Source organism: Bactrocera dorsalis, chromosome 2 (assembly GCF_023373825.1).
Source record: "Bactrocera dorsalis isolate Fly_Bdor chromosome 2, ASM2337382v1, whole genome shotgun sequence".
NCBI classification, from domain to species: Eukaryota; Metazoa; Arthropoda; class Insecta; order Diptera; family Tephritidae; genus Bactrocera; species Bactrocera dorsalis.
In genome coordinates, this window is record NC_064304.1 from 85,750,430 (window position 1) to 85,772,722 (window position 22,293).

General features: G+C 36.7%; 1 protein-coding gene across 1 annotated transcript; it reads right to left on the bottom strand.

Moving 5' to 3' along the window:
• Window positions 1–16,167: 16,167 nt before the first annotated feature.
• On the bottom strand, window positions 16,168–21,821 carry LOC105222703 (facilitated trehalose transporter Tret1). The gene is made up of 6 exons (XM_011200131.3): window positions 21,600–21,821; window positions 20,681–20,910; window positions 20,358–20,488; window positions 17,250–17,626; window positions 16,638–17,050; window positions 16,168–16,531 (listed from the first exon to the last, which is right to left on the bottom strand). Exons 1-6 carry the CDS (start codon window positions 21,667–21,669, stop codon window positions 16,331–16,333), a joined length of 1,422 nt encoding a protein of 473 aa, XP_011198433.2. The 5' UTR covers window positions 21,670–21,821; the 3' UTR covers window positions 16,168–16,330.
• Between the last annotated feature and the right edge of the window lie 472 nt (window positions 21,822–22,293).

Below are 22,293 nucleotides of genomic sequence, written 5' to 3' on the forward strand. Positions count from 1 at the left end.
AATTTGTTATTTTAATTCTTTGCGTTTAAAGGGTATGTTGACACTATTTGTGGGTATTCATAATTTATATCTTGCTATAGTGATAAACGGCCTAAGGCATCGATGACAAATTACTGTGGAGTCACTGTACTATACCTTAAAAAAATATGCTCCTTTATATTCAAGTTTATAAAAGTAGGATTAAAGTACAACCGCCGAAACATACCTAGATTTCCAGCTAGTTTCGAGTCTTAGTATTTGCCAGATTTCTTTGTTAGTTTTTTTAAATGTTCGGAATGTTTAATGGGCTCATTATACCCTGAACAGGGTATATTAAGTTTGTCACTCAGTTTTTAAGATATCGTTTTGAAATTTTGCAAGCCATACACTGAACGATCAGAATCAAGTTCTTGTATGGAAAACTTTCACATTTTACAACATATCTTCACGAAACTTGGTATAGATTATTTTATAAGACAACAATGTAATCTCCGAAGAATTTGTTCAGATCCGAAGTTAACGTTTTTTCTTGTTTGTTGTATTGTTCCAGTCCTAAAGAGAGGGGTTTTGGTGGAAAACACGAAGAATTAGTATACTGCTATTAAAATTTCCCACTCTCAGCATCGGAAAATCGCAGGGTCTGATATGATTCCTGAAATCAAAGTCTGTCATGATTATTAGATTAAAGAAAATCTTCATTGATCAAAAATTGATCATATTTCAATATTAGTCTGACAGAAGCCCGGGTCAAGATTGACTTTGCTAAGGGCAAGTAGTTCGGAGGACCTCGCACAAGTTATAGTTGCTGACAAATGCCACCCGAACTTACTGTGAGCCTGTAGGAACAGCGCTAGAATTCAAGAACACATAGGGCACTAACTCGTATTCTATCGGGGTAAGAGTATCAGAGCAAGCTAATCACCTGTTTTTGGTAACTCCGCTGTAACTGGTTAGCCACATATGTCTAATATGAAAAATGGTTTCAGTCAAAACAATACAGCGCTTCTTTCTGGGTGTTACAAACTTCGTGACAAACTTAATATACCCTCTTCAAGGTAACGTAAATGGGGCACTAAGCGTTGATTCGGATTATGTGTTGTCTATACATGAAATGACTAAAGCAATGAATTTCTAACAAAGAAATTTATTCGATGTCACAAATTAGATAACTTTTTTATTAACATATGGCCGCCGCAAACAACATTTGGTTCCACTCAAACTTAGACCTAATTATTTACTGCGGTAAATTCTTGCTTTATTAAAATGTAATATAAACACTTTTAAATGGCTTTGCAAATTCATTTAAGCCTATTCGAACACAATTTGCACAAATGTTTATTTATTTATTAAACTATTGAGTCCGAAAGCCCAGTATTCAGGTCAACCGTATTCGAAAATATTGTCGTCAAAATCTCATTGCGCTCAATGACAAGCAATGACGATTAAAATTAGGTAAAAATCAAACACGTTATTGTACTCGTATTCGAATAAAAAGTGTAAGTAGGGGAAGTGGCGTGGGCGAAAATTGCACAAGCGTCTTAAGCAGCGAAGAAAACTGAATTCACTCTGAAAGGTAATGAAACTACAGAAGAAAAAAATTGAAAAATGCAATAAGATCCGGTTGGGTTTAAAAAGTATTGGGGAGTTTGAATTTTTAAATTGCATATTGTTTATATAAAATTTATGCGATTTGTCATCACTCAATATAAATGACAATTCAATTTAGGCCGTTCATCAACATAAAAGTAAAAGAGAAGAGAAGAGTGTGAAAAATTGGCTGCCAAGTTGATAAATACGGAATTGTTGTAATTATCGAAGCAAGTAAAAGGCGGTATTAAAGTGCTTACACATATGTTAGATACATACATATATTATTGTATATTTAATGAAAAATTAAGAAGCATAGAAAAAATTTTATAATTCAATATAAACGAATGAGATGCTAGTATAAAATGAGATGAGTAAAATACAAATTATGAGAATAGGTTAACTTTTTTTTAGACAATGCGTTATGGTTGTAATTTGGCAACACTTTAAGCGCTTGCACCGGTCAACTGCATTTTTTCGCACCTACGTACCTTATTTTTGTTACTTTTATACCTAAAAGTAAGAGTAACAATAAAAATAGTTCTGAATTCATGTATAAAAAGTCAACTCAATAAAAATGCACCAAAATTTTACTTATAAATAATTTATTAAAAAACATTGATCATCCTAAATGTGTAAAAATTAACAATTTCACTTTTCCCGTTATCTTCCGTAGAAGTTTCTCTTATTAAGCCGCGAAAATAGTCCCCCAAAATGATTTCACTTCACTGGCTTGGTAACGTATGTATCTCAAATTACATCACATATCGTCACCTGAAATGCAAAATAACGTAACTTCACTTTTCATAAGTTTACAAGCGAAGAAAAAAGGTATAATAGAAACCAGTAAGTTTTAAACCAAGTTTGAGTTTTGGTTATAAAATTGTTATATATTGGTTATATCTGACAGCGACAGCTACTATATATATAACATGATGTAGTGAACCGTAAGCAATCAAAAACTCAATTTCGCTTTTTTCGATGATACGTTGTTTTACAGATTTTAGGTGACGCTACGTATATCTTAATGGAAGCGTTCTCCTCGTTCTTTCACACAAGCTCGCATATTAGATATCTTTAAATTTATCTAATTGAGAATTTAACATAATATGTTTCTTAAGAGACAATCTACATTCGATGATGGAGAAATTCAAAATAATATCATTGATCAGCTCGTAAAACTGTCCATAATTTATTTATTTGAGAGCCTACAAAGATTCTATTATAACTTAAGTAATGTTATCAAAATAGTTAATGTATGTATGTACATACAAGATAAAGTTTGTATGCATTTTCCTTGTGAACTTCGAAACGACCGATTCCAATTAAATTTTCGAGAGATCATTAGGATAGCCCAGCGAGTGTTCTTGTAAAATTTGGTGGCGATAGTAAATAAAAAAAAATAAATTATTATTGCTGATATGTTACTGTTTTTATACAATTGTAACATGTTGCTACAGAATAGTAAACATATTTTTGTTCACCTAACAGTTGTAAGTATCTCCTAAAACTAAGTGAGATATTTGTATACAGGGTTATGCATATATAAATAATCAGACTGACAAGACGAGTTGAAATCCGGGCGACTGTTTCTCTGTCTGTCGTAGTGTTGATGGGAGACAGACCAATATGCTTATAGTTTTATGTACAGTGGATCTTATTATTATTTTAGGGGTCATCACACAGCAGTTACCCTTACGATTTGGAAAAGTAGATACGCCAGAATGCAGAATATGCGCGGAGGAAGATTAGAAGCTGGAACATTATTTTTGAGAATGTCCATCTTTCAGCCTGTCGAGACGAGATATCCTCCACGGCTCTCAATGCTCCAACTTAAGAGGTATCATGCAGTTGGTACGAAAATATCATATTTTTTACCAAAAGTAATGAGTATACAGTAAAGTATATAAAGTAAAGGGATATCCTTTTCGAGGTTTCCTAATTTTTTAAAGAAAAAACACAGAATTATAATAATTTGAATGAACATTCTTTGCCGGAAATGGGCTTCTTTGCTGAACAAAATTTGGCACTGGATCTTCTTGGAACTTTTCAAGAGCGAATAGAGCGAAGCTACGAGTATGTTACTTGGAAAGGTCTAGCGACTTTACAAGATGTATTTTGCATCGAATCGATGCTGCTGGACGTGGTCTATTCGGTCGAATATTATCCAATAATGAATGCTCGGTCTCAAGATTGGTGATGGTGTTGGGAATATTATGCTCAGTAAGGCAATTATGTTGACCATAAGTTGAGCGAAACGCGCAAAACACATTCTTTACAGAACTTGAATTTTCGTATTAAATTTGAAGGATTTTTAAACGTTTTCCAGGCGTAAGACTTTCCATGAAGAAATTCGAGACAATACCGAACAAAAATAACATGACAGCATGACACGACTCACCTTTGATCTGTAGAAAAAGGCTATTGGAATAGGTGACTCTACTTGGATCACCTGCTAAAATGAACCTAACAAACTTATTTAGATATACAATATATATTTGGTCAGCCTTAACTTATTAACGGCCTTAACTTATTAAGATCACGTCAATATATGCTAAATGCTTGTAAAATCTGCTTCCTATGCGAAATTCATATCATGCAAGTTTAAAAAAATTAGTGAGATCCGTTAATATAAATAAATCTAGTCATAATCTAGCCACCTAAAAAATTCACAATTTCGTGCATTGCGCGATACCAACACCATTGCTGTGACTATGTTATATAACCTCATATAAGAAAGTTTCTTTATTTTTAGAAACACGCGCGGAATGCTTTGAAGGCGCCCAAAGCAAATAGGAGCAAAGCAAATGAAAAAAATGCATTTTCCTTTTAACGACGAAAAACTGAAATTGAATACTGGAAGCGAAAAATTTCGTGATTTCCTACTGAATTCCCAACAAATCTTGTCAAACATTGATGGAGACGAAATCAAATTTCTCAACATAATGTTTGCAAAGTGCTGATATCACCTTGCACTCAACGCGTTAAAAAAATGTTTTCGTTATTTAAATATTTTTTTTAAAAATATTAAACATTTAAAACACATTTGAACAGGAAGGAAGTTTGATCTAAATAGATTTTTTGGTGCCTGGTTGTAATTGTAGTTTACTCTATACTAACAGATCCCGTGGTTAGTCTCTCCTTCAATAGCTTTACGCGATGTCAGGCTCTGCCTTAATTTCAATGTCGTGTTTGTACAGCTTGTAATCAGTGAAAAAACTAAATGAACTAAAAATTATACCGAAAATAAAATAAATAATTCAGCGATATTTAAGAAAATATATACTTATTACAAGAGTTTAGTGTAGTACTTTCGGCGGCTCTGCAAAGACATACTAAATATGTCAAATGCTTGATTGCTGCCACAAATTTGTTTGTTACAATACGTAACAACAACAGTAATAACAGTGAGGGCATCTTGCATGGCACAAGGCTGCTGCAAGGCAAAATAGCACCTACAAAAAGTGCTAACAAGCGAAATGAGGAAGTCGTCAGGTGCGCCGAAAGGTGGGCGCTTGAAAGGGAGCGGGTGCCATACGTTGTAACTACGTGCCCCTACATATGACAAATAATTGCTGTAGGCAAGTGATGTGAGCAAAGAAATGTGCATCTTTACTTCTATTAATGTGGCATTGCGGACTCCCATATCTCGCTTGCTGGTTAAGTTGCGCATGTGCACCCGCAGCTATTCTTCACTCAAACGACACTCGCTTTTGGCTGCGCATTCACACTTTGTCGGCTATCACCACCTACACACACGCTCATTGGCGCTCACATGCACACCCACCCCCACACGTGGTGGGTAAAAAAGGGCACTTTTCGGCGAAGCGAAGCCGTAAGTGTTGTTAAGTAAGTGTAAGTGCGAGTAATTGCAATCTTGAGCAAAAAGCGATTATCACTGCTGGTTTAGCTTTTGGCTAAAGTGAAATTTGCATAGTCCAATTTCTGCGGTGAATTGAAAAAGTGCTATTTTCATTGGTTGGTGGTTGGTGGCATCACCAAAAGCATTTGTTGCCAAATAATTAGGTTGTATTTCAGTAGGTGAATTTTATTTCGGTGGTATACGAATGTACGTTTATTCCCACGCTATTCTAAGAAACTCGGCCAACTGAAGCATTTGTACCAACAGGCATCGGCTTAAAAATTACAATTGGGGATTCAAATATCTTTAAAATAATTTTCGTATGACACAACGGTATAAAATATTTAATTATTCATCAATAATTATTTGTCGCCTTCAAGGTAGTCCCCACCATATGTAACACTTATGTCAACGATTTTCCCAGCCTTCGAAACCTTTTCATAAGTTTTTTTGTAGTTTGGCCTTCAGCTTTTTCAGGGAATTTTGTTTTATCTCTTTGATCGACTGAAAATAGGCTCCACAGAGCGGCAATTTCAGTTTGGGGAACAAGATATAAGTAAACTGAGCCAAATCTAATGAACACGGTGGTTGAGTGATGGTATTCATTGCGTTTTTGGCTTTGAATTCGGTCACAATCGTGGCTCGATGCGATGGTATATCACCATTGTGTAAAATCCATGAATTGTTTTTGCACAATTCCGGCCGTTTTTGACGGAAGCGAGTCAATACGGCGAAAAATAACTCCTTATTGACCATCTATCTCTCCGAAAGAAATTCATGATGCACCAAACCACGATTATCGAAAAAACCAAGAGCATCATCTTGATTATTGAGCGGCTTTGGAGCAGTTTTTTTTTAACTCGTTTTTTCCCTCCATTCCGATAATTGTTGACCTGCTTGCATATCAAACTCATAAATCTATGTCTTATCGGCTGTTATAATGCTATCCATGAATGTAGGATCGGCACTCGCACCATCAAGAATGTTCAAAGAGAGAACGCATTTCATACCAAAAATATCCACCAAAATCATTTGAACAGACAAGCTCTCCTGCTATCTCTCTTACACTTCCCTGATGATTTTTAAGCACCTTGTCCTACACCTTTTTAATATTTTCATCGGTTGAAGAGGTCGAAGGTCGAAGGCATGTCTTCAACGATCTCTGCATGTTCTTTGAAGGCTTTGCACCACTCTTGGTTTGTATTTTTTATAAAACTGAATCACCATAAGCCTTTTCCAATATTCGCAACGATTCCGAACTCGAAATTTGGTAAGAAATATAAAATTTGAGACAAATTATTTGTTCGATATTTTATCCATTGAAAAAATCGCAAGGCATTATTGAGGTGTACCGCCTTAAGCAGCTGCTGTAAACAAACTGGTCGGCAGATTTGGCATATCAATTAAGAATGGTCCTACTAACTTAACAGAATAGATTTTTTTTGAAATATCGCTCCCGGGGAATTTAATTTCAACACCAATGAATTATTCAAGGAGAAATATTGTAAACGGGAAGTATGCAATAAATTTGTTATCTCACATACAGCCTCGAACAATAGGGATGACGTGATTTGACAGCTTGTGGCGGCAATCCTTGTTTACGCAGTTGTGTCAAATTTTGCCAGTGTGTTCAGTAAGGTTTTCCAACTCATCGCGACACGTTCCACTTTGGTCAAATCCACATTTTCCGGTGGCTACTATAAGAGCTCTTGGCTTCGTTTGGTGACTTGTTAATTTCAAGAAATGGCAAACTCATATTACCGCCAAGATCAATCAATTTAATGCTTCTATATTATTTTCTCTGTGGGTATATTCTAACAAAGGATCGAAGAGCTGTGAAATATTATTCAGTGCGCTATTTTGGAAATTTCAGCCGAAACGTTACACGAGGTCATCGAAAATTGGCTTAAAGGGGTGGAAAAATGCAAACAGAGGCCTAGCGGGCATTTGGCCGACATTTTGCTGAGATCATCATTCTTTAAAGAAAATAAATTTTTTTCAAAAAAAAAATAATAATAAATTACAAATTATAATAAATTATCTGCCACATAGTGTTTGTGATAGGCCCGTGTTGAACTCTTGTTAGAAAATAATTTCTTTCATCGCTTCTAATTGATTTTTAGTGTGTGTGTATGTATATTAATACAAAGCAATCGCGGCAGAAAGGAAGGAAAGAAAGAAAGGCGCGGAGCTACTAATTATGAAAAATTTAAAACCTATTATACTTTTTTGCCTCACCAATCTGTAATTTATGTAAAACTGGTTTTTCTCACCTTCAATTATGTCATGCTGTTACTTAATATAGAAAAAGTAGAGAAAGCTTAAGAACGAACCACGAAGCGGCTGAAAGGAAACCGACCGAAAATCACAAGAAATCGCCATGCGGGCAGTGAACTTTGCTGAAGGCGAAAGAAGTAAAACAAATTAAGAAAATAAAAAAAAAAATATTTTAATAGAAAGGAAGAAATTCTGTTAGACATGACAAAAATAAAGTTGAACAAATGCTTCTAAGTCTTATGTAAGCTAAAGCTGGTTTCGATGTATCGACGCAATGTATACCTGTTTTCAAAATAATAATTTCATATTAATATTTCTTGTGTTTTTCGCATTATAAAATTTTGTTTTCAGTTGCAGTAAAGTAATTATACCCTGAACGGAGTTAAGGGCCTCTAACACTCAGAATGAAATGTCATAGATCCTACAAAATGTATAGACTCTACAAGTATATAATGTATAACAAGCTGAGTAGATTTGGTCATGTTCGTCTGTTTGTCTGTCTGTTATCATAAACTAGTCCTTTAGTTTTTGAGATATTGATCTGAAATTTTGCACATGTCATTTGCTCGGCCAAGAAGCTGCTAATTTGTCGGAATCGCCGATATCGAACAGATTTGGCATATGGCTGTCAAACAAACTTAATGATCGAAACCAAGTTCTTGTAATGATTATTTTTTATTTGAATGGTATTATAGCTTCGGTGCAGCATTTATATTGTTTTTTTTTAATTTTATTAATTAGAACTTGCAGAGAAAGTAATAGCTTTACTCAAGCGGTACATTAGCTACATAGTTGCTACCGGCAACCCGAGGCTTATTTTCTGAAGTTTAGCCGGTATTTAAAACTTTTTATTAAAAGACGCCAGAGAATATTTGATATGAGCTTCGGTTGTGATATTTCTAGAGAATTCATAATTGCATATAACGGCATATAATTTAAATTTGCTAGAAACAGATGCTTATTTCATCAGACTTTTAGTACATTTAATATGCTAATACAGTGTCTGGTATTTACTTCTAGGGTATATTATAACAGACCATTACAAATTTTAATTTTCAGTTGATATCGTATTTATGACTTAGATGCATGTATTGCTTCATTTTATATATATAGGTATATCTGTTATAGATTTCAAATATGTGGTGTAACAATCCATAAATAATATTGCGGTCGGCAAAATTTCCCGCTGAGCCCTCCCCAAAGGTGACAGCCGGGACTGTGGCAGGGACTGGTTGGAAAAAGTTTGACCTTCTTGTAATTGGGGGTTATCTAAATAAGGTCTGACTTTATAGTGCGGTGATTGTTGCTCCTCAATTGGGCAGTATTGGAATATGAAGTCTTAATAAGGCTGGAAGTGTCATGCGATCAATGTTAAGGAACAGCCTGCCTGGGGTATTTAAGGAGTTCGAACATAGCTTACGAATATCTGCGATAAATAAAATAGCCTTACTTGCGTAGCGGGGAATATGCACAAGTGCATTTGCTTTCCTCGTCACTTGTAAGTCCAATATGAGCGATAACATCAGCTATTCTACAAAAATGGCAAAAGAAAGTCGTTGTTCCGAAAATAAAGCAAAGTTCTCAACGTGCCCTATGACAGCCAGCACCAAGACATGAGCTAAGCTTGATTAGCCCAACTTGAAACTACAACTGCCAGCATCTTGAACAGGTTGGCTGAAAAAGCTAAACCGTCAGCCAAAAGGTCAAAAACAAAAGTAGGAGAAGGGTCTATGTCCCGACTGTACCATTGCAGCCAGACCAGATGACACAAATCCGGCCGTTCAGTTTGTATGACAGTTGTCCGATGTAGGCGGTTCCGACAAATGAGCTGCTTCTTGGGCAGAAAATGTCATGTGCAAAAAAATGTGTGTTCCAAACTTCGTGGCAAGATATAAAACCCCTATAATTACCTAATTGGTTTCAAAATAAATTAACGGAAACGAGCATCGTATTCATATTTTCTCCTTTGAAACGTCTCAGCTGATCAGGACAGATTTGCCGAATTTAACGTTTCCAAACAGTTACGATTATGGATATCTATCCAAAGTTGGTCCGATAAGTGTTTTAGCATATAAAGAGGGATCCATTTCGAGGTTTCCTACTTTTTTGAAGAAAAACCACACAAATTTCAAATAAAATGGTTAAGTTTAAATATCATTCGAAAGAACATTCTTTGTCATTTATTTACTTTTTTTTGATAATCTAAATCTATAATCTCTCTTTGAAATATTGGCCGCGACTACGTCTCAGATGGTCCATCCGTTGGGTTCGATTACTCAATCGGGCATGGCGAATGACATGCGTGATGTTTTTCTTCAAGGCCTGAATCAAAGCGGTGCGATATTTGGTGGCCAATCGACCGACCGACTTGAAATTATCTACTCACCGAAGTGTTCTCTCAATAAATTCATTGATTGATACGATTGCTGACTTCTTAAACCCAAATGTCGTCGAGATCACGAGCTTCAATTTCAGGTATCAAATATTCAGTTATCATGCCGCGATAACGGCTGCGATTTACGGTTTCGTTCTTACTGGCATCATTTTTAAAGAAATATGGACCGATGATTTTACGGCCCATAAACTACACCTAACCGTTGCCTTTTCTGGATGAAATAGCAACTCTTACACGTCTTCAGGTTGCTCTTCGTCTGAAATGCGGAAATTGTACTAGTTCACAAATTTATTCAGCCAGTAAAAGGCCACATTGCTGAATATAATTTGTGTCGAAAATGTCGGATATTCTTGGAACTTTTCAAAGCGAAACGATGGCGCTTGGCAAGGTCGAGCGGCTTAGTTTAGCACAAGCTTTATTTTTTACGCTTTTACTTTAATGTAACAATGTAAAATGCGCCAAGTCGTTCCACACTTCAACCCGAACAGCGCAGGATCGACTCTCCTCGGTATTGTTGATTTAGTTAATTTTCGATGCCTTATTTTATTATTGTGACATAACCTCTAGCTGATAAGTCTGTACACAATATTTGTAAGCTGAACGAAATCAAGTCTTGATCACTCGGGTCAGTAATTTATTCAAGATCTACATACATATAATTTAGCTGTGAGTTATGCAGACAACCAAAAGCTGGACCATTTCCTCTCAGACTGGCTGTGCCTTTCTCAACTATTTACTATATTTGCTGACATCACGACGCGGAAAATAGAAATCCATCAAATCGTCCGCCATAATTGTCATAACCAGTAGAAGAAAAGGCCGAGGAAAAGCTAAGAAAAATACAAATTTGAACAAAAATTTAAATTGCAATATTGACACATGCCATTAAGAATAAGTAAAAAAGAAAACCTTAAAACGGCACACGAAAAGAAGAAAGTTGAAATTGAGAAACGCTAAGCAAACACAGGCACAAATCGTTTAGCTGACATTTGTTGGCAAAAACACAGTATCGGTGACAGAAAACCAGCCGAAAACTGAAGAAGTCACTGCACTGGCCGTAACGCTGTCGAAAAGGCGGAAAATGTTTGCCAGAGAAGTGCAAAAGAAATTGAAAATATCGAAGGACAAAACACAAAAGTAACTAAACCTTCAATTGTTGGTTGTGCTGTTCAGCGCCCGCACACGGGGACACCGTTACATAAAGGCAACACGACAAACGGCGCGGTCGCAATCACAGTTTCAGCCTGTAACTTGAGCCACGAGACTCGCACATCATGGCGACCACTCAACAGCTATCCCTGCGACTGCGGCGCTGCTTATTTTGTGTACGCGAAGCGTAGGAAGCAGTAAGCCTCTTTGTTCGTTGCCTGGTAGCTGCGGCGTTGACTGAACCTTTGAACTCGCTGATAAGAAAATACAATTTTATAAGTTGTTGGGGTTACCAACTAAACGCAATCGCAATATTGTGCTAGCCAAAGCCGAGATGTACATATGTGTAATCGAATGTACATAATTTGAGGCAGCGTAACACAAATAACGGTAGTTATGAAAATGCTAAGTGATATGAAATGAAATATATATACGTATGTAGATGTACATATGTAAATTTTTATTTCGCAGAAGTCATAATTTACATAAATATTGCATTATAAGGAACTTACTGCTCTATCTTTTAAGAGCTCAGCAACGTCAACAAGAGGATCGGGAGCAAGCAATTCTTTATATATATATATTAGGGTGTTTTTTTAGCTATTGATTTTTTTCAATCCCATCATGAAATTTCCTTGGAAATACTGGACCAAGGCCTGTAAGAATACACGACAATCGTGATTTTTTATCTTTAAATTTCTATAGCTCAGAGGCATCGCTTTGACTTTAGACACATATTTCTCAGAATTGAACACTTTACAAAAGTGCCCATTGCGACAAAGTCGAAACTCACACCGGCGAGGTAGTACGGGGCTCTAAACCTGATTTTTCCACGAAATTCGCATTTTTTTGTATATATCTCGTAAATGACAAGAGCTATAGAAAAAATGTACATGACAAACTTGTAGGAAATTTTATTTGCAACAAAAAAGATCTAAGATCAAAATCGCTATCATTAATATTTCTCAACACATTCAGCTTTTTAAGTAAAATCTTAAACCCTTCGCGTTATTTCTTTACAATATGAATTTCCAAGTGTGATCTCTAACTCAAGGGTCAGTCACTGAACCTAACCTATTAAGTATATTGTGTAACAATAATGTAAGCCTACTAAACAGCAATAATATTCTGGAAGCCAAAGCAGCTTTCGACTTTTAAAACGGCTTAGTAAGTGAGAAAAACTCGCTGACCAGCTATAGTTTGAAAGCATCGGTAACGGTGCAAAGTGAATTTGAAGAGCTAAGTACAAATATTTTAAATGGTGACTCCTGCCAATCTATCACTATAGATGATTTTCGTGAGTATCCCTGAAGCATACTAAACATCTCAGAAATATTTGCAGATCTTACTTTTTTATAGTCACAAAATCTGCACTCAAGGCGTTTGCTAACGCCGCTGTGCTGTGCATTCTTCATCAGTTGAAGGGCTGTTTCGCTTCTCTCAACTATATGACTTCGATATATACCGCTTCTGGTTCGGTAATTGATCCACACTTCTGTACAAATATCTTTGACATCACGCATATTGTCGGTTGTTGTCTTTACTATTTCGGTTCCTTCTTGTAACTACTACGAATCTATTTTTCTTAGTGAAACCTTCCTTCTTTTAACTATTAAGAAATCTAGGAAGCTATTTTGTTGAAATTTTAAGATAGCGTTATGGAGATAAAGTGTGTTTAGGCGATTAACGCCGATAAATTTCTATCATGAGAATATATCGGTAAACTTAGAGCAGAAGGAAGACGCTGTGATCAATCTAAAGCAATTTTCCAATAATTTTCAAGCAAAAATTTACATTCTGCTGCTGTTATATATAACCTCTCATATTCATTCTTCTGGCCGTCTTTCACAAAACTGAAGTGAAAAATTAATTAAAATAAAAATACACGTGGAAGCAGTCAAAAATTAATGTATATTATTTAATGAACAAAAGTATTTTTTCCTAATCGCAATTATTTGCAATAATTTTGTTTTAGATTTTCCGCATAATCAATGTAACATCATTTTCAAGGCATGTTAATCCATTTGTCATGGAACACATCCAATTGCTGGTAAAAATAGAGATATGATGTGTCTGTAAGTATTTTCCTTTATAGAAATGCATATGTGTTTACAGAAAGGTACTTATACATACGTACATATTGTGCATCCACTTGGCAGCCTCCCACCGTTAGGTGCGGCGTTAAATAGGCAATTTCAGTACTACAACAATAACAACATAGAGTGGCAATCACCCACCCACCACAAAACGAATTTTCTACTTTGCAACATTTTACCGAAATTAAACGCTGCAACACCATTTTCCAGCAGCATTTCAGCATTTCAAAATTTCAAAGAGAATTTTCGTTAAATACAAAGGGCGGACGCTGAGTGATGCCTTGCATGCTTTTCTATTTTGATTTTGCCTCGATTAACATTTTCGACATGAGCATAATCGCCATAACCTATTGCTCACAAATTAGCCACAAATGTTGGTGGCTGACTAAATGGCTGACGAACGCCTTCACCAACAATTTTGACCACTTGCAAGTGATGCATGGGCCACCACACAGGCGCTTGCACCGATATGAACACATAGTTGGTGGCAGCGTTTGGCCGACATAGAGCGCCGCTGTAATTGAGAGGTGATCGCCGCCGATGATGATCGTGCAGCAGTTTAAATTTGCGGTAATTTTGTGCCGATCGAAGTACATAGAAACCGAAAATAATACAAATCAACATGATGTTTGCAGTTAGCGAAAACTCTCAGTCACTAACATATTCATCTTTACTTATAAAGGGTGATTTTTTAAGAGCTTGATAACTTTTTTTTAAAAAAAAACGCATAAAATTTGCAAAATCTCATCGGTTCTTTATTTGAAACGTTAGATTGGTTCATGACATTTACTTTTTGAAGATAATTTCATTTAAATGTTGACCGCGGCTGCGTCTTAGGTGGTCCATTCGGAAAGTCCAATTTTGGGCAACTTTTTCGAGCATTTCGGCCGGAATAGCCCGAATTTCTTCGGAAATGTTGTCTTCCAAAGCTGGAATAGTTGCTGGCTTATTTCTGTAGACTTTAGACTTGACGTAGCCCCACAAAAAATAGTCTAAAGGCGTTAAATCGCATGATCTTGGTGGCCAACTTACGGGTCCATTTCTTGAGATGAATTGTTGTCCGAAGTTTTCCCTCAAAATGGCCATAGAATCGCGAGCTGTGTGGCATGTAGCGCCATCTTGTTGAAACCACATGTCAACCAAGTTCAGTTCTTCCATTTTTGGCAACAAAAAGTTAACAAAGCGATCGCCATTCACCGTAACGTTGCGTCCAACAGCATCTTTGAAAAAATACGGTCCAATGATTCCACCAGCGTACAAACCACACCAAACAGTGCATTTTTCGGGATGCATGGGCAGTTCTTGAACGGCTTCTGGTTGCTCTTCACCCCAGATGCGGCAATTTTGCTTATTTACGTAGCCATTCAACCAGAAATGAGCCTCATCGCTGAACAAAATTTGTCCGAAAAAAAAAAAAACCGAACACTGATTTTGGTAATAAAATTCAATGATTTGCAAGCGTTGCTCGTTAGTAAGTCTATTCATGATGAAATGTCAAAGCATACTGAGCATCTTTCTCTTTGACACCATGTCTGAAATCCCACGTGATCTGTCAAATACTAATGCATGAAAATCCTAACCTCAAAAAAATCACCCGTTATATGCTGCTGTATTTAGATGTTTTATGACCAAGTGATCTGCCATTCCCACGCCCAGCGCAATTTTGTATAGAAGTCCAGCTAGAGTTGAAGAAGTTTTCGCTGAGCTGAGGCAACAAATGTGGGTCAAATATTACTTTTCAATCGGTTAAGTCAGTTTATCTACAAAACGCAAACTTACATATTAAAGTAACTAATTAAACTAGCATTTGCAGACAAAAAAAGAGAGGCCGAAATGAGTGAATATGAAGAGCTTGGTAGCTCGAAAATTCTCCGAAAAAAGGCGACGACTAACAGAAGTTTTCAGGCTGAAGCATACCCTTGTAGAACCCCCAGAGGTGATCTAGTGGCAAATGTCCAGGGCATACTAAAATTATGGAGGGAACACTTCCCCAGTCTCCAATCGATGACGATGGAGCAGACGTTCCATTACCCGACCATAAAGAAGATCAAATAGCAATTATCCGTCTGAAAAACAGCAAAGTGGCGGGCCGAGTCGAATACGGCGCACCAAACGCTTCAAAACTCCAAGATAGAATACCGCATTAACGTTTTGGCCGGGTGGAACAAATTCTTTGTCGACAATACCCAAGCGAATCGTAAAAACAAATCAGCATTGTCTTCACTTTTGACTTTTTATGTGCGATTTTTTGGGTCTCGGCTCGTCCGGTGCCTTGCATTCAGCACGCTGGCGTTTCGTTTCGGGATCTTATTAGAAACACCACGTTTCGTCACCAGTCACAATATTGAAAAGCAATTTTTTGTCATTTTTGAATCTTCTTTTGACAGAGCGAAAAGAAGCTGCATTTATGCCGCCATGTCTGAATTTAGTATCCCCTCAAAACTATTACGGCTTGTTCCCGTCAGGATCGGGAAGAGCCTTTCTGAGCCGCTCGATACCAAACGAGGGATCAGACAAGGCGACTCCCTGTCGTGCGGCTTATTCAATCTTCTGCCGGAGAAAATAATTTTTTGCGCATTGGAAACGGCTAACATCGCATTTGATGGATCGATGAGCTGTACGAGCGGCTTTGCTGGCTAGGTATGGATGAAAGCATTGAAACTAGCTCTGAAAGTATTCGGGACAGTATCCGCCGGAGGAAGCAGAGGAAGAGAAAGACCTCACCTCTGTTGGAGAGATCAGGGGGTGAAGGACTAGGCTCCACTTGGTAACTCGGTCATAACCGCGTAACCGTTGTCTACATTATTAAAGAAGAATAATAATTGAACTCGCAGCCAAATATATTTTACTACAAAAATTTGAGCAAATACAAAAATAACATTTACATATGTACATATATTTTTATTTGCAACTAGAACGAATGCATTATGAATGTGTGTCGAGATTCCTGGGATTTGATAGATCCTCACGTCTTCTACCAACTAACTAATCATGCTCCATTGATTTGCCTTTCGTCTCCTCGAGGAAAATTATGAGATAAATTCCGCAAACAACACAAACTCCAGTGCACGAGTACATGGTAATGGGCAGGCCATAGTTATAGAGGAACATAGGATAGAGATGTAGCGCGCCGAACACACAGATACTCATGAAAACCATGCTGATCGCTTGAGCTTGACCGCGAATCTGTAAGTATAGAGGGAGGTGAAATTTGTAAACAAACAGTTATTCCGCGTAATAATTTCTTGATAACGTAAAGGAATCGCAAGGGGTTCATATTTTCTCATCTCACCTTCGCCGGCAATATTTCCACAATGATTGTATATGTCAATCCAACAATGCCGAACGCAGCCGTATATACCACTAACGCCATTAACACCAGCGGCGCCCAGTCGTATTGTGCTTTGGTCGCATCGTCGGTGAATTGTACGAAAATGCCGAAAGCAAACATGGACGCAGCCATTCCAGCGGTAGAGGAAAGTAAAAGCACTTTCCGTCCGAAACGCTCCACCAGTACAGTCGATGTCACCGTTCCCGCTATCTCCACTACACCCATATAAATGGTGCACTCGTTGGGATCCATCGCGGAACCGGAGGAAGCGAAAATAGCGGACATATAGCTGACAAAGACAAAGCTGCTGGAGAACTGATTCAAAATGCACACAATGAAGGCGGTGAAAAATTTAAACATGGCCGATTTGGTGACTGCAAGAAGTAGATAAAATATATATTAAAGTACTTTTTATTAAGAATTTGGTGGAAACAGATGATTCTCTTTCTCTCGATCTCTCTTTCTCTAAGCTATCAAAAGTTTTATTATCTTTTGAGTGCCCAATGATATTCATGTGATTAGTTCAAGAAGAAAATAATTACTTAATCGGTCTGATCAAATCTGATTACTTACAGAAATCTTTTATCATAATGGGCGTGGCCAATCCACCAGACAGCACAGCCGCTTTAAGTTCCTCAAATTCACTGCTCGCTGGAAGTGTGGGTCGTGGCAATTCCAAGTCTCTATTGTATTTTTGTTGCGAACTCTCCTCCAATTCTGGCAGACCCTTGTAGAAATTAAAAGACTTTTCCGCGCGTTTGGTATGTCCACGCTTCAAGAGATATTGTGGCGTTTCCGGAAATGCCAAACAGGCAAGAAAGTAAAGAATGGGCAATACAATTATAATGCACGGCACCAAGAAGTAGTCGAGATATGCCGGCAGCGCATAGCCAAGTAAAATACCGGTGCTAAGGAAACCCATCGCCATCGCAGTAAGGGCACCACGTATTCTAAAAAGTGATAGGAAATAACAAATAAATAATGTATGTAGGTACCAAATAGATAGAAAATTTCAGAATAATATACGCTTGAATATGAGGACAAGATAAAAATCCGTATCTAAAAATAATTTCCAAAAATACTCGTATATTCAGCTTGTTTTTGTTGTTGTGTCGGCAAATAAAGTTGTGCACGTATTGCGATATGTGATAACAGTTTTTTAGCCCCATAAAACTAGTTCAGTCTTTTTTGATATGATTAAATCACTATATTGGCATCCAATTTTTATTGCAACAAATTTGTAGATATCGACAGGTTCAGACACATAAATGTATTTCAGTTAGTATGCGCTAAAGGTTATTATATTTTATGATATTTTTAGACTTTCAACGATCTTATACTTATCATTTCTATTAATTTAATAAATATTTTTATGACCTGATTCAACATAAATTAGCTACAACATACATAGTATGTGTGTTTTAAAAAATCTTATGCAGATCTATAGCCCTTGTGGGCATAGTGTAGACTGAATTGTATAAAAATGAGAAATGAATCAATCAAAAAAAGTAGAAAGGTTTCTCGCAATATGTTACTACAGATTATACAAGTTTTGTATATCTAATGGGTAATGGAATTGGTTCTCAAGAATCGGTGGTTAGTCAGAGATCTTATTGGTACCGTTGGAATACCGGACGGATCCGTGAAAACCAATTTGAAAGATCATTTGGGCCTAGGAAAAGTAAAAGCACTTTTGTTTCCAATTTTTTCTAAAAATCGCTTTGTATCAACGTCTGTAAAACAATGCTTTCGTCTTCCAGGAAGTTATGAAACGTATTTTTACTGGCGCTGAGTCCTGAATTTATGCTTATGACACGGAAACAAACGATCAATCGGCGGAATATCGTAGCAGAAATGTGCCAAAGCGTAAAAATACGTCAAAGCAGGACAAACATCAAGGTTATGTTGACAGTTTTCTTCGATTATTGAGGTGTGGTGCAGTCTGATTATGTCGACCTGCCAAACTGTCAACAAGGAATTATCTTTGAGTGTTATGCGTCGTTCGCCTGCAGCTATTCTTAAAAAGAGGCCAGAAATATGGGCCGACATCTTTTAGTTTTTTCACCACGGTAAAGCAACGTTACATACATACCATGATCTTTCGCGAGTTTTTCGACAAATTTTTAACCAATATCATTCCGCAACCACCATATTTGCCAGATTTAGCTCTGTGGGACTTCTGGCTATACTGCAAGCTCAAACGATATATGGGTCGACAACTCTTGGTTCGAGGGGACGACATAGAATATGAAGGAAGCATTAAGAATTTTAGAATTATGAACAAGAGCTTAGTAGTTTTTGCTCATAGCAGTAAACGAGCAGGATGCTGAAACAAGTTGAAATCCAATTGACCGTCTCTCCGTCGCTAGTTCACTTGCGCAACCAATAAAAATACAAAAACTGATAAATTAAAGTAGAGGTGTTTCTTGACACCATAAAAATATCGGTATTGCATATGGCTGAAATCGAACCGTTGTCACGCCCATAAAATACCATTAATCGAAGACAAAACGAAATTGTCATAGAGAGCATTTTTCTAAAGAATTTTTAAAGGTAGGTATGGCCCGCTCTTAATAGGTTCAGTGTTGCTATCTCACAAGTCACTTTGTGGATCGGTCTTTTACCTCCTCAGTCCGAGGTAGCAGCTGTTGACAATAACTCTTGTCTCTCTCTGCGTTGGATTTCGAAGCTAGCATTGTTGTTGGTATAATACTGATCCCAAGATAGGCATAATTATCTAGCACTGCGAAGTTATGACTGTCAACAGTGAAGTAGGAGCCAAGTCGCTAGTGCAACGACTGTTTGTTTAATGACAGGAGATATTTCGTCTTGCCCTCGTTCACTATTCGACCCATTTTCTTATCTGGTTTGGAGAAAGCAGAACTAACTAATGAATAAGACTCTTCATGTTTAAAAGTATGGTACGGGACCGCACTTAATATAATCATTTCTTCAGTTCAGGAATTTAAATAGAATCTATCAATGAACCTAAGTTTTAAGTCTCACATAAACCGATCCTGACTTCTTTTGGACGCCTAAAATGTACATCGGAAATTAACGGGATATTTACGAGCTCAAGACAAACATACGTGCCTAAATCATTGCTTACAGTCCCAGATGACCGAGAAAGTAAAAGTAAAAGTTTCAGAAAGACCTTCTACCGTTGTGTTCAATAATTTTTTGATCGCAAAATAGCAAGTATAACAGATGAATATTATATTAGTTACTCAACGTATGTATAAGTTGTTGTACAGTGCAATAGAAGAACATTCATTCGAGTGAGAGGGGGGCCAATTATTAAAACTTGATATACAAATAAAATAAAAATTATATTAACTATTGTTGTTTATGTTAGGAGCAATTCTATTGGTGGAATTAGCTTTAAATTATCGAGTTCACGGGTTTACACACAAAAATAGATATATAGATAGATATACAATCTCCTATATCCAAGTGTATGTTTGTTTTTGTGATTTTCGCTTTTTTATATGTTTTTATGATTCGTCGTTTATGATTTTTGATAACAAAAGTAACTTTTAAGATTTTGGGGACAAATTTTGTAACACAAACATATTAATGCAGTTAGTCGCTAATTGCACAGATCGCTTAGATATGGTTGAGTTTTTGTTTGAATATATATACATAAACAGACTTATTGCTCTTCCGCTCTATAATACTTACTCTTTGTCTGATAACTCGCTAATGAAGATGGGTATGATCACATACATGCCGCTGCTCGTGAAGCCAGCAAAGAAACGTCCAGCATATAGATAATTGATGTTCTGTGCCGTATAGCTTAGAATCCAGAAAAGCTGTGTAAATGAAAATTTGATTTTCATTAAAAAAGTACTAACTGTATGATTTACGTATAGCTATGTATATATGACTTAAATTTTTTTTCTTAATCTCTCTATAAAATAAAGGGGACAAAGAGGAAGCCCATTTTTACTATTATTATATTTATTTTCAATTTCATCCACAGCAAAAAATTCAATTGCACTTACCATATGTGGTAGGGCCATCAAATACATGTTGAGTTTTCTTCCCAACCGATCCAGCGTGAGTCCAAAGAAAATATTTCCCACCAGAAAGCCGATACCAAAAAGCGAACCAATCCAAGACACCTGATCGGTGGTAATCGTAAAGCTGAGTGGCGATTCGGGCGATTGTAGCAGTTGTATAATGGGCGAAAGCCAACCCAGACTGATGCCATGAGTAAAGGTTATAATGTGAGCTAGAAAGTTAGATTATGAATTTATTGTTGGATACTTAAAAATATTTAACAATGCAACAATCACGGCGGCTGCGTTTGAATAAACTATTTAATGTACGAGTAAGTATAACTTCTTCTATACATATACAAACAAATAAAGAATTGAAGAACCGATATAAGTTATTGCTCGAAGTTCAGCATATGAAGGAGGAAGTAAGATTCGTCATTAATATTAAGGCAAATTCTAAAGTTGAATAATCGATTCTTAAAATATATCAAATTGCAAATTTTCATGAGGAATTTGATAAATTCAGTTCAGATCATATATTTTAAAGGGAAAGAATCCTGCGCAAAAATGGGGCGACCATAAAATGAAGTTTAACGAGAATGCACACACCAAATACTACATGTATATATAAAGTTATTTCATATCAGTTTTCATGTGATATGAGCACTAGTGGCACATGTAAAGTCACATTCACTCATCTGAAATAGAAGCTAAGAACAAGATCTGCATTTGTAAACATATCGTCATTTTTGTCCATACTCAAGGCATCATCAAATAAGAGCACCATATATATATATATATTTCAATAAAATTTGCCAAGTTGAAATCGTAACCCGCGTTTCACTATTTTCGAAAAACCCTAAATATGAGTACCACTCACTCCACTTCTTCATCAGTGCGCCAGGATGCATTTTGTACTCACCCACGATGGTAACAAGTATTTGCCGCCGATAGCGTTTGCTCCAAATTGATAATTCCTTTGAGTTGGACATTTGTCTTGCTATCAATTGTTATTTTTATTTAAAAAGTAAAAAAGTTTCCCAAACACTGGAAACCCACAGCTTTAACGACAATATTTTCAAATCTGCACTCAGCTTCTAAGTGGTACGTCTGCCATAAGTCAATATCGACAACTGTCAGCCACGGCGATTTTTCGGCGCTCATTTTATACTACATTATGACCTTGTTTATCTTAATGCTTAGAATTTGAAATTTTATTTGCGATATTTGCACAACCGGCTGCAGAAAGGTACACTTCTGTGTACTATGTACTTAGACTTACCGAAAATTAAGATCTAGCTGGAGAAATATTGACAGCGCGATTAGATAAACACATTCTCAGCCTAGCGACGAACACAGAAACATTCAGCAGTAGGCCTATCCCGTTCATATTTTTGGACCGACTTTTACGACTTTCTTTCACTGTTCAAGACATTCGTTCGGATGTTGCACACTCGCATATACATAGATGCCGTTATTATAAATTGTTAATCACAAGCAATTTACGTTAGGAATGGATATCGGTACACATACTCAAATATGTAGCCACGTTTTTTCAGAATGGGCAACTTTTTTTAGAAAATATATTCATGTGCATTTATTAAAGTAGGAGACCA